The sequence below is a fragment of the Chiloscyllium plagiosum genome, chromosome 28 (genome assembly GCF_004010195.1).
Source record: "Chiloscyllium plagiosum isolate BGI_BamShark_2017 chromosome 28, ASM401019v2, whole genome shotgun sequence".
Classification (NCBI taxonomy): domain Eukaryota; kingdom Metazoa; phylum Chordata; class Chondrichthyes; order Orectolobiformes; family Hemiscylliidae; genus Chiloscyllium; species Chiloscyllium plagiosum.
In genome coordinates, this window is record NC_057737.1 from 13,065,658 (window position 1) to 13,079,648 (window position 13,991).

General features: G+C 42.6%; 1 protein-coding gene across 1 annotated transcript in view; it reads left to right on the forward strand.

The window, feature by feature from the left end:
• The window catches only part of rap1gap2a (RAP1 GTPase activating protein 2a), a 516,227-nt gene that overhangs the window by 126,560 nt on the left and 375,676 nt on the right, over positions 1-13,991 (forward strand). The window contains exon 2 of the mRNA XM_043718315.1: positions 10,654-10,770. Coding sequence (XP_043574250.1) covers positions 10,654-10,770 — 117 coding nt within the window. The remainder of the gene's footprint in view (positions 1-10,653; positions 10,771-13,991) is intronic.

A 13,991-nucleotide genomic window follows, 5' to 3' on the forward strand; every position in this document is an offset into this window, starting at 1 on the left:
CCAAACTTCCAGCTTAGCACTGTCCCCATGACTTGTCCTACCTGCCTATCTTCTTTTCCACCTATCCACTCCACCCTCGTCCTTGACCTATCACCTTCATCCCCTCCCCCACTCACCTGTTGTACTCTATGCTACTTTCTCCCCACCCCCACCCTCCTCTCATTTATCTCTCCACCCTTCAGGCGCTCTGCCTGTATTCCTGATGAAGGGCTTTTGCCCGAAATGTCGATTTTACAGGATGCTGTCTGAACTGCTGTGCTTTTTCCAGCACCACTAATCCAGAATCTGGTTCCCAGCATCTGCAGTCATTGCTTTTACCTGAGTATATGAATAGGAAGAGTTTGGAGGGATATGGGCCAAATGCTGGCAGATGGGAGTAGATACGGTTGGAATATCTGGTCGGCATGGACAAGTTGTTTCTGTGCTGTCTATCTCTATGACTCCATGACTCTAAACAATGCTGGCATTGAGAACTTGTCAGAAATAGGGAGAGTCTGGAGGCTCACAGGGACAGTCGGAAGAGCCAACCAGTGAGGAAAAAAAAGAGAATTCGGGAAATCTGGTGGATGAGGAGGTTCACACAATCATAGAATCCCTACAGTACAGATACAGGCCATTCGGCCCATTGAGTCTGTACTGATGCTCCGAAGAACATCCCACCTTGACCTGGCCCCCTACTCCATCCCCGTCTCTGTACATTTACCACAGCTAATCCATGTAACCTACTCATCTCTGAACACTACAGTGCATTTTTGGCATGTCCCCTAACCTGCCCATCTTTGGATTGTGGGAAGAAACCAAAGCAATTGGAGGAAACCCACACAGACACAGGGAGAATGTGTAAACCTCACACAGACAGTCACCCAAGGCTGAGATCAAACCTGGGTTCCTGGTGCTGTGAAGCAGCAGTGCTAACACTGAGCCCCTGGGCCACCCAGATTGCTACTGGAAATGTCAGACATTGATAGTGAGTCCTGCCATTTTTATTCGAATGAACTGTGCAATGCCCTTTCAAAATTGGCATCCAAAATTGGAGGAGATTTCATTTGAAAGGGAGTGGATTGCAGCTTGACCTACTGAAAAAGGTGATGCCATTAATCCTGAATCCCAGTGATGGGGAATCATGGTTCATATCTCTGGAGAATGTTGGACTTGAACCCAGGCAACTTAGCTTAGAGATAGGGCCACTACCGCTGCACCACAAGATGCCACCTGAGACATTAAGAGCTGACACTCATCACGATGTATTTTGGTTCATAGCTTACTGAGATCTCCTTGAAATACGAGGTCATGAGAACAGTTGATGTGCTGGTTATGTGGGATTTGAACCCAGCTGATCATGATTCTCCATCGGGGCGAAAGTGAGGACTGCAGATGCTGGAGATCAGAGTCAACAGTGTAGTGCTGGAAAAGCACAGCCGGTCAGGCAGCATCCGAGAAGCAGGAGAATTGACATTTCAGCCATAAGCCTTTCATTATGAGCCCCTTCCTGATGAGGGGCTTGTGCCCGAAATGTTGATTCTCCTGTTTCTCAGATGCTGCCTGACCGGCTGTGCTTTTCCAGCACTACACTGTCGACTCTGATCTCCAGCATCTGCAGTCCTCACTTTCGCAGTCATCAACTGTTCTCATGATCTCGTATCGCAAGGAGATCTCAGTAAGCCATGAACCAAAATACATCGTGATAAGTGCCAGCTCCTAATGTCAGGTGGCATCAGCTGGTGCAGTGGTAGTGACCCTATCTCTACGCCAAGTTGCCTGGGTTCAAGTCCAACATTCTCCAGAGATATGGACCTTATAGAGGTTTATAACGTCATGAAGGGCATGGATAGGTGAGTAGAGAAGATCTTTTCCCTGGGATTGGGGAGTCCAGAACTAAAGGGCATATGTTTAGGGTGAGAGGGGAAAGATATAAAAGGGACCTAAGGAGCAACTTTTTCACACAAAGAGTGATATGTGTAAGGAATGAGCTGTCAGAGGAAATGGTGGAGGCTGGTACAATTACAAAATTTAAAAGACATCGAGATGGAATCTACATATGAATAGGAAGGGTTTAGAGGGAGATGGGCCAAGTGCTGGCAAATGGAACTAGGTCAGATTGAGATATCTGGTCAGCATGGACGAGTTGGACCGAAGGGTCTGTTTCTGTGCTGTGCATCTCTATGACTCTATGACTTCATGAGATCTTAGAAAATGGCCTGCTTCCTTACTATAGGGGTTCTATGTTTACGATAAACTCTGGCATTCTGGCTGGGAGCTTCTACTGTTCAAGGGGAAAGGTAGCAAGAGAGTTGGGAGATGAGGGGCAGTTGCTGGAATCTCTGTCATGCCAAGGCAAGGTTAGAGGGGCTCTGGTGCCAACCTCCCTGAGGGGAAGCTGATTATCATCGATGGGAGGGTTCTCTGACATGCCTTCAATAGTCCAGGGCCATCAGGTACCTGTAAGCTTTACTTTATTTTTGCAAAGAGCTGTCTTTGAAGCCACACAGGATGGAGCCTTCCATGTCAGACAAACTGAAAATGTTGCAAAATCAATAACTTTTCCACAGCATGATGAGGCCACCAGGGCGAATGTCTATCATGAAATGACCTCGGGATAGCAGCCGATGACGAGTGGAGTTACGCAGGGATCCACGTTGGGACTACAGCTATTCATGCTCTACATTAACAACCTGGACAAAGGCATTGTTGCTAAGTTTGCAGATGACACAAAGTGAGGTGGAGGGACAGATAGTGTTGAGGAAGTGGGAAGTGGGAAGTGTCTCGAGGAATTAAGGGCTACGGGGAGAACGCTGGTAAGTGGAGCTGAAATGCGCATCAGCCATGATTGAATGGCGGAGTGGACTTGATGGGCCGAATGGCCTTACTTCCACTCCTATGTCTTATGGTCTTAAGGCTGCCGAACGACTTGGACGGGCTAAGAGAGTGGGCAAAGAAGTGGCAGATGGAATACAATGTTAGAAAGTATAAGGTGAGACGCTTTGGTGGGAAGAATAGAGGTATAGACTATTCTCAAAATAAGGAAAGGGTGGTGAGGGTTGGGGGGTAATATGTGTCTAGTGGTGGCGTTCCGCTGGTGGTGACAGAAATGGCAGCTAATGATCCTCTGGATGTAGATATCATTGGGATAGTAGGTAAGCTCTTGTGGGAGGGAAGAGAGGGGATGAGAGCTGAAGTATGGGAGATGGGTTGGACCTGGCTCAGGGCTCTGTCAACTACACTGCTGGGGAATCCTCAGTTGAGGGTGAAGGTGGACATTTCGGAGGCTCCATTGTCAAAGTTAGCATCAACAGAACAGATACAACTTTTTTATGTGATGTGGCTGTGATAATGAGCTTTAGCAAATAACTTGTCAGACAGCAGGACCGACAGTGAAATTAATGATGGTGAACAAGAGAAAAGATTGGAACAGAAATCCTATCAGGAAGAGGACTAGAACCTCTTCCAGGTAGGCAGTGAATTAAACACTAAATTAAAAAATCCCATAAAAACTGCAGATGCAGAAAATCAGAAACAACATTTCTCTGGAGTTAGTCTCTGTTTTTCCAGGATACCTGGCTGTGTCAGTACAAGGAAAAGACAATCAAAATGTGCAGTAAATATGACTCTGTCCCTCCTTTTAAGAAGTAAGAAGAGACCTTAAAACAGGGCCAGTTGAAAAGATACCTCTCACAGTGAACTATTTCTGTGAACCTGAGAAAGTTTCAAATATCAGTATCTCTGTTTGCTCATAAAACCAGAAAACTGAACTGTTGCTTTAATTCAAAGCCCTAAGTCTAACTGACTTTCCATCTGGACTGAAATCTGGTCTGAAGACTTTCCATCACCCTCCAGTAGTCAACATTTTGATTGAATCAGTTGAAAACTCTAAAATCTGTGTGAAGTCACCATTTTATCCTTTGAGTTTGAATCCTTGGCGGTCAACCACTATGTAGTTTTCCCTTTGTTTTGAAACTATGTCACCTCTGCAGAGTTTGCGATATGAATATATTTGTTTGGGATTATGGGGAAATAGTTCAATTCCTGAATGTATCTTCATTGTTACCCAGTTGATTAATGAACTTGTTTATGATAAGTTTTTTATTTATAAGAAACAGGTTACTATTGAGTTTGTTAAAGAAACTTGGTGAAAGTCTGTTTTCTTTCGGATAACAGTAATCCGGGAAAACAACTTGACCATTTTTGGTATTAAAATTAAAGCATTTTAATTTTTTTGTAAACATCATTTACATTTCCCAAAGCCTTCAAAATTGTTAGGGAGGGAGATTAAAATACAGGCCCAAAGCCTTTAAAATTGTTAGCGAGGGAGATTAAAATACAGGCCCATGAAATAAAAATACTTCCAAAAATATACTTTATTTATAAAAAAAACTTTATATATAGTCACAAACACAGTTTGATTCTGAACAGTAGCGTATCAAGGAAACAAAAACATTGAAGTTTGACTCTATCCAACAAACCAAAGACAACTCCTACTTGAACCTGACTATATTTACATGCATTTGAGGTACCAGGAGGGTCTGATAACTAAACCAACCTCCATATAACTTTGGCAGAAAGCCCTCAGATGGTGGTCTTTCCCCAAGGCGCCTTAGCATCAGCTGCCCCAAGCTTTAGTGTGTCCCTCAGTACATTGTCCTGGACCTTGGAATGTGCCAGTCTGCAACATTCGGTCGAGATCAACTCCTTGCTCTGGAAGACCAACAAGTTTCAGGCAGACCAAAGAGGGTTTTTCACTGCGTTGATGGTCCTCCAGGTACAGTCAATGTTTGTCTTAGTATGTGCCCCGGGGAACAGACCATAGAGCACATAGTCCTACATCACGGAGCTGTTCAGGATGAACCTTGACACAAACCATTGCATTTTCTTCCAGACTTCCTTTGCAAAGGCACATTCCAGAAGGAGATGTGTAACAGTCTCTAACCACCTCCCCACCCCTTACCCCATCCACTTTGAGGACATCATGCAGTGTCCGGGCAGATATGAAGGATCTCACAGGTACTGCCCTTCCCACCACCAATCAAGTGATGTCTTGGTGCTTGTTGGAAAGTTCTGATGATGAGGCATTCTGCCAAATGACTTTGACAGTCTGCTCAGGGAACTACCTGACAGGATCCACTCCTTTTCCCGCAGGGTTTTAAGGACACCACATGCTGACCACTTCCTGATGGACTTGTGGTCAACAGCGTTCTCTTGGCAAATGTCCTGGCCAAAATGTGTCCCACAATCAATACCTAAAAGTAAGCGATCTTGTCTCTTACCACATTGCAGTTTATGAGAGCTTGCAAATTAGTTACCACGTTTCTTGTGTTACGATGGTGAGTGCACTCCAAAGTCGTTTGTTAGCTGTACAGTAGTTTGAAATGTACTAAGACTGCAAAAGACAGCATATCAATGCAATTATACTTTTCATTTTATTCCAGCCTATTTCAGAACATTGTGCTCTTAAATAATGGATATGCAAATAAGCTGGTTCTTTGATCCAGCTCTCATCTTCAGCCCCCACTCTCCCTCCATTGCAGCCTCTCTTATGATACACTGTGAAATGTAACATGGTGATATATTGGCCCAATAAAAAGCAATGATAATGGCAGAACACCAATGCAATAAGACATGGGGCTGACATGCTATTATTGAGTATGACACTTGGATGATTAGGGAGTTGTGTGCCATTTACACAGGAGACAGTTGTTGAGATTACAGGATGAAGACATAACAAGGTTTCATAATATTTGTCTGCTGTTTTCATGGAGCTGTTGACCCATTTTAAATGTACTACCTAATGTCAGAGCAGATGGCCATGTGGAAGTGTAGTTTGTCAAACAATCTTTACGAAGATGAGTAAACCCTCAACCACGTTTTGCCATTCAGTTATATCAAGGGTACGACCTGTGAGATCTTTCCTGTACGCCCGGACCCTGTGTGCCACCACACACTGCCCTCGAAGCAGCTGTGTGTGGGGCGTGGGTGTACAGACTGTCATACTTCTCCTTCTGGAATGTGTCTTTGCAAAGGAAGTTTGAAGATGCAGTGGTGTTTGTCGAGGTTTGTCCCGAGCAGTATCATAACTCCATCTACCCACTCTGGTTCCCTAACCTTACATTTTATTCTAGTGCTGTGTCATTGTCAATATGTACCTAAAGTTCCTGTCTTGTTCCTGCTCAACTTCAATTATGCCATCTTACACCTTCTTATTATACGTAACCTTGTTTCAGTTCATGTCCATTTTACCTCAGTCGCCTGATGACACGCAATACTGGCTGGCCCTTCATTTAAGATTCGGTACTTTTTCTTGAAAAATACAAGAGACCTTTAAAATTTCTCCAGCATGTCATGAGCAGATGTCTATTCCCAAGTGACACACTTCTATTTGTGTGAATCAAGACTCTGTAAGGGCAAAAGTGATCAGTTCATTCCCAGATAAGTCTGAACGATTTGCACTGAATAATTTCTTAGTAAGTGACTGTCAGAAGAAATTAACATGAAGATGTTTCCCTTCATTAAGGATGTGAGAAGCTTTGTCACTTGACCTTTAAAACTAAGGTACCTTCTAAGCAACAGGGTTTATGTAAAAAAAAAGGCTGATCTGTCAGAGTGGATTAAAGCAAATTTCTTGTAATCGCCGGTTAAACTCATGCATAAAATGAATAACAAAATCTTCATGTACCTTTGCGGGGGAGATTACTTTACACCATAAACCAGCACTTAATTTAGTCATTTTAAATGAAGGAATAATTCATTTTTTTGCTTCAAAATAAAATTACATTGCTAATTACTAAACTCCAGTTATATTTGGATTACACGACACAAACTAAGCTGGGTTTTCCCGGTCAAATTTCAGGACTTGAAATTTCTTTAAAACTCTAGGATTCTTAAGGTGCTTGTCAGGAAAAATACCAAGAGCATGTTTCTCCTTATGGGTGAGTTTAGGATCAGAGGGCATAGTGTCAGGATAAAAAGGATGCCAATTTAAGACTGAGGTGAAAAAGAATTTCTTCTCTCAGAGGATTATAAGACCATAAGACCACAAGACATAGGAGCGGAAGTAAGGCCATTTGGCCCATCGAGTCCACTCCGCCATTCAATCATGGCTGATGGGCATTTCAACTCCACTTACCCGCATTCTCCCCGTGGCCCTTAATTCCTTGTGACATCAAGAATTTATCGATTTCTGCCTTGAAGACATTTAGCGTCTCAGCCTCCACTGCACTCTGCGGCAATGAATTCTACATTATAAGTCTTTGGAATTCCTTGCCACAAAGAGCTGTTGGGGCAGAATCCATTGTATAGATAGATAGATAGATAGATTCTTGAATGATAGGGAAATCAAGGGTAATGGGGAAAGGACAGAAAATTGGATGTGACGAATGTCAAATCAGCTGTCACCCTTTTGAATCCCTACAGTGACCATTTGGCCCAACAAGTCCACACCGAACCTCCGAAGAGTATTCCACCCAGACCCATTCCTCTGTCCTATTACTTTACGTTTCCCCTGACTAATGCACCTAACCTACACGTCCCTGAACACTATGGGCAATTTAGCATGGCCATTTCACCTAACTTGCACATCTTTGGACCATGGGAGGAAACCGGAGCAAACCCACACAGACATGGGGAGAATGTGCAGACTCCACACAGACAGTCACCTGAGGCTGGAATTCAAACCCGAGTCCCTGGTGCTGTGAGGCAGCAGTGCTAACCACTGAGCCACCGTGACACCCTTTGGAGGATGGAGGAGCAAGCTCAAGGGCCCGAATTGCCTACTCCTGATTCTATTTCTTCTGGTCTTATATGAATAGGGGTACACCATTTAATGCCTTGAGTCATTCAAAGACCCTGACTGATCTGCACCTAATTCATATATCCACCATTGGCCCATATGCTTGATACCATTAGCTAACAGAGTTTTGCAATCTATCATTTATTAGTGTCTACAGAAGAGAGTTCAAAACTTGTACCACCCATTATTTGCAGGGACATTTCCTAATTCTAAATGATTTTTTGATTGTAACTCCTAGCCTTGGGCAAAAAAATCAGAAGAAACATTTTCCCTCAATCTACCTTCCACTGTTGCCCTCAATATTTTTTTCTTTTAGTCATTCACAGAGTGAGGATGTCATTGGCTGGGCCAGCATTCATTGCCCACTACTAATTACCCAAGGGGCGGTTAAAGAGTCATTGCTGTGGATCTAGAGTCACGTGTAGGCCAGACTGGATAATGGCGGACAGTTTCTTTCCCTGAAGGACACTATCTTGAAAGCTTTAATCAAATCACCACTTAATCATAGAAGTTGCAAGGAACATAATCCTAGGTTGTGTGACTTCTCCTTGTAACTTAACCCTTTGTTGTGAAACTTAAAAGGATTCAGAAAAGATTTACAGGATGTTGCCAGGGTTGGAGGATTTGAGCTATGGGGAGAGGCTGAACAGGCTGGGGCTGTTTTCTGTGAAGCATCGGAGGCTGAGGGTTGACCTTATTGCAGTTTACAAAATCATGAGGGGTATGGATAGGGTGAATAGGCAAAGTCTTTTCCCTGGGATCAGGGAGTCCAGAACTAGAGGGCATAGGTTTAGGGTGAGAGGGGAAAGATATAAAAGAGACCTAAGGGGCAACTTTTTCACACAGAGGGTGGTACGAGTATGGAATGAGCTACCAGAGGATGTGGTGGAGGCTGGTACAATTGCAACATTTAAGAGACATTTGGATGGGTATATGAATAAGAAGGTTTTGGAGGGATATGGGCCGGGTGCTGGCAGGTGGGACTAGATTGGGTTGGGATATCTGGTTGGCATGGATGGGTTGGACCGAAGGGTCTGTTTCCATGCTGTACATCTCTATGACTCTATGTTCAGATACTATTATGGTATGCTGCACTCTTTCTGAGGCCAATGTATCTGTTCTATGGTGTGGGTGCAAAATGTGAACACATTTCAGCTGTGCTTTCACCAGAAATTTGAATAGCGAAAGGATTAGAGGATTAACTGCTAACTAGCCGAATGAATCAGCTATTGGAAATGTTCCCAGAAGCTGCTATAATAATGGAACTTAAAGGAAATGGAATAACTGTCCATCATTAGTCATTCTGACCTGAGAAATTCCACATTGGTGTAAACCAACTGAGGAAGGCATGCAAATCCATTATTTTACACAGAGGCGTACGAGACTTTGTTGTCATCTTCAGATAAATGTTTAGCATTTTATTTGAAGAGATAATTATCATTTGTAACTGCAGCCAATTACAGGATACTTCAGTTAAATACAACATGCAGTGATACTCCAAACAGACTGAAGGCAATCATGAATCACTATATTATTCCAATAAGGAAGGATCAAAGGTTTATCAATATTTGATTAACCAATGATCTGGGTGTTATCTAAGGTAAAATGAAAGTCCTATGTCCAACTACTACCATGGAATGGGCTCATATCCCAGCTTCATTTGCGCTATTTTAATCTCATTTTGGATAAACTTACTTCTCATGCTGCCTCTGAGTTATTGGTTGAAAATCTTTGCCCACATTTGGGGGATAAACCTCTTATTGTGCACAACAGGAAAGACTCGAGAAAGGGAGCACGGTGTCAGAATAAAGAGGTGGGCTATTTAGGATTGAGATGAAATTTTGTTATTCGGAGGGTGTTAAATCTTTGGAATTCTCGACCCCAGAGAGCATTGGAGGCTGAGTCAGTAAGTATATTCAAATCGTAATAGATTTCTAGATATTGAAGACATCAAGGGATATGAGAATTGGCAAAGGCAGTCGGTGTACTGGAGATCAGAGTTGGAAGTTGAAGACAAGGGTATAATGCTTGGAGCAAGTTGCAGAAAAAAATTGGAGAATTTACAAACCAATGTTTAAAACCTAATCCATATGTTCATACGGAGCATGGCTTTGAATTGATTGAGTTGAGGGACAGAGAAGCAGTGGTGTTGTATGGAGAGGCTTTGACAAAGAGCTGAGATTTTGGAAAAGAAAGATGTGTTTCCAGCAGCCTGCAGAAGTGAAAGTTGTCCTGTTAAAAATAAAAAACAAATTGGAATGCCACACACATCACAGCTTCTTTGACAATGAAGAGCAAGTGAGATTGTCACCATTACTTCTGCTTTTATTTTTCAAAGATGGTAAATCCAGGGCCCTCCTGCTTTTATTAGTATATGAAAAATGTTTTGATACTATTTTGAAGAAAAGAGGGGGATCTATCCCCAATGTCCTAGCTCAAATATAAACATTCAGTCAGCATCATGAAAATATGTTCACTGGTTACCTTAATTATTAATAATGGGGGCGACTGAAACTTAGGCTTGTTGCTTTGATACCATGGTGTGAACTACCACGCAAGTGGTAGATGCATGTACAGTGACAATGTTTAAAAGACATTTGGAGAAGTACATGAATAATAAATGTTTGGAGGGATATGAGCCAATGCAGGCAGGTGGGCGTAGTTTAGTTTGGGATTATGATCAGCATGGACTGGCTGGACCGAAGGGTCTGTTTCCATGCTGTATGACTCTAAATCAGATACAATTCCAATTGAGTGATTAGTGGCTTTTAATATGTGCCCCATCTTTTCAAGGGGATGTTAAATTGAAGTTCTGTTCAGTGAGCCAATGGATGTACAGACTGTGTGCTGAAACTCCCTCATTTATTTTTCAGGTACGTGAGAGAAGGGAAATTCAAAATGGAAGAAAGGACGCTCACAGCTTTCAACTGGTTATACACTCCGTATCAGCATCGTATAGTCAGCAGAGCTGATCTAGAATCTCCCAACAGGTAGGGAAAAAACAAGGGAAGAGATTGCCCTTCCGAAACATAATCTATTTTCTCAGGATGTGTAAAAGCACTCTGCAGCCACTTTCAAAATGTGAGCATGTTGACAAATGCAGCAGCTAATTTTATAAAATGATTCATAAATGGAAAGGAATAAATAGTCACATTTTAAAAAAAATTATACCACCCAGTGCATCTGTTTTTGGTGCTGCAGCAGCCTACAAGGAAACATTTAGTCTATCCTACCTGTATTAGCTCTTTGGTAAAGTTTTTGAATTAATCCCACTCCCTTGCACTTTTTCCATAGATTTATAATTTACCTTTCAAATATTTATTCCAGTTCTCTTTCAATACTTTTGAATGTGTTTCCACCACATTTTAGGCTGCACATTTCAGATCACAGCAACTTATTGTTTCCTTGTGTCACCTTGGGTTCCTTTGTCAATCACCTTTAATCTGCACCCTTTAATTACTAATCCTACTGCCATTGTTGCTGAATCACTTCATCAAAATTATTTGCATATCTCTGTCAAGTCTCATGTTAACCAGCTTTGATGCAATTTGGGGAATCTCACCCAGGGTCTGTGTGCAACATTGAAAGTGATGTGGGACCTTTATCATGTCCTTGGAAGTATCCTGTGTTCACAATCCATCCCCATGGCTGTCTGAGGTCTTAATGCTGAATGACAGGTACTCACTTTAGTCTCTAATGGTGGGAGATATTGGAAACCACTAATTGCATCAGTTTTTAGCACCAACTGTAAAAGATTTACATTCTTCCTATGTTTAAGTGTTGAATGTGATCGGCCTCTGGTTTGTGAGGGAGAGCAGGAGACTGAATCCCAAACGCATCTTGTTTCCAAAAACATGGTTTCTCTCCAATTTAGCATCGTATGTGAGATCTGCTTTCAGAACCCAGGCATCTTGCCAAAGATGTCAGTTGGAAAAATAACTGAGATCTGCATGGAAAGACTAACGTTTGCACACTTGCTGTGAGGCAGCAGTGAGAGTTTTAATAATTATTGACTTGAGTAGTGACAAGAACTTGAAGCCTGGTGGCAGCATGTAATTTCATTAATAAACACGAAGAGACTTCTATGTTGTCAGTTTTTGGTGGAGAAATGCCTAATGGCTTTTTCATGGTTTGTATTTGTGTTTCTTTTTAAATAAAATTATTTTTGTATATTGCTTACAGTTTATCAAGTTAAATACAGTATTATGAGTTGAAATATTGTGGCACAGAATCTCAACGTATAGCAATGACTTCACTGCTTCCTCAGGGCTTGAATTAACACTCTGTGTGTTAGCAAGGTAGACTAACATCTGCATTCTGCCAACACTTTTCATGGTAACGAATGTGGGAAGGACCAGTTTTATTTTGTGCAGGATGTTGCTGCTGTTCGGAACAACAGCCATCATTATGATGGTCTACACCCCTGATTGCCTGCTTGGGCATTGACCAACGGGATTGACAGGGTACTTGGCCAATGCTCCTCCCCAAAAAAAGCATTGGGTGCTGGTAATGCACCACCCTCTTTCAGGACCCAAACAGGAACTGAGACAAAGCACAAAGCCAGAGAAGGCAAGAATGCCTGCCTCAAGAAAGATTTATGAATCAGTCTTTGGAGGCAGAGACCTCTAGCTGGGCTTCAACTTCCCTACTCCCACACCCCCACTTCATCTCATGCCATTGGCTTCCTCAATGCATCTGAAAATGGGTAGCCAAACATGGGAAAATCCTGCTCTAAATGTCCAGACCATATTATCCATACTGTATACTGTCTGTATATTAATAAGGTTTCACACAGGAAATATTGGTGCAGGAGGCACAAATCATTTATATGGCATCTGTTCCAAATAAAAGTGACTAACAAATTCAAAATTGGAAGATGGTGCTTGCCAGAGCTTGTTGATTAATGATTGGAGGCAGTAAACATGCTGTGCTGGGCTATAAATTGAATCTGTGGAGTTCTTTACTGCAAAGGGCTGTCATTGAGTGCATTCAAGCCTGAGAGAACTAGATTTTAAAATGGTAAGGGAATCAAGGGAAAAGGCATAAACGTGGAGTTGAAGATTGTCAGACCAACCATGATCTTGTTGAATGGCAGCAGACTCAGTGGGCTGAATAGCCTCCTACGTCCTCTGGTCTTAGGGTCATATAACACTCCTCTTCTTTCCGCTACACTAAATCCTTCCATTTCTCATAATTTCAGTAGTTTTTAAATCAGTACATTACACCTATGACAGCTGATATCGGCCATGCATTAGCATCTTACTGCGTGTTTGCTAAGGAAGGTATGGCCTGTTTCTTCCCCGCGATCGGTCGCTGCAAATTCAGCAGGTTTTGTTTTTCAGGAATGGATAGAATGAGGAGCCACATCTCACGGTGCCTTGCCAACTTTGTGTTTATTGGAACTCCTCTGGCTCATGGAATTCACATGTAACAGCAGCATTGATTAGGATGGATGTGAACGGATTAAAGAGGATTCAGGAAAGATGTTGCCCGGACCCCAGCTCCAGGTTCAGGGGAGTGGTAAGATGGCTTAGTGGTTAGCACTGCTGCCTTACAACACCAGGGTCCAAGGTTCGATTCCAACCTTGGGGACTGTCTGTGTGGAGTTTGCACATTCTCCCCGTGTCTGCGTGGGTTTCCTCCAGGTGCGCCAGTTTCTTCCAACTGTCCAATGATGTGCAGGTTAGGTGAATTGGCCATACTAAATTGCCCATAGTGTTAGGTGCATTAGTCAGAGGGAAATGGGTCTGGGTGGATTACTCTTCGGAGCGTCAGTGTGACTTGTTGGGCCAAATGGCCTGTTTCCAAGCTGTAGGGAATCTAATCTAATCTAATCTAATCATTTACAAGGGAGGAAGAATTCCAGTTATTTAGAGTGAGGAATGTGGAGCTGTTCTCCTTGGAGAAGAGGAGATTAAAAGGAGATCATGGCACTCAAGTCCTGGGTCTAGACATGGAGAAATTATTCATCAGAGCAGAAGGAAAGGTTAAAGTTTGTGGAAATAAAAATGCAATGATGGGATGAGGAAAATAGGTCTTCTGCACTGAGTAGCAAGAATCTGGGATACCTTGGTATGTGGTAGAGAGGCTTTCCAAAGAAAATTGGATAGATGTCATAAGAGAAAGAAACTTTAGAAGACATTGGGGAGGTGAAATAACTGCACAGAAGCTGGTATCCCATCACCAAGTCACCCTTTGTTTACTAGTGCAC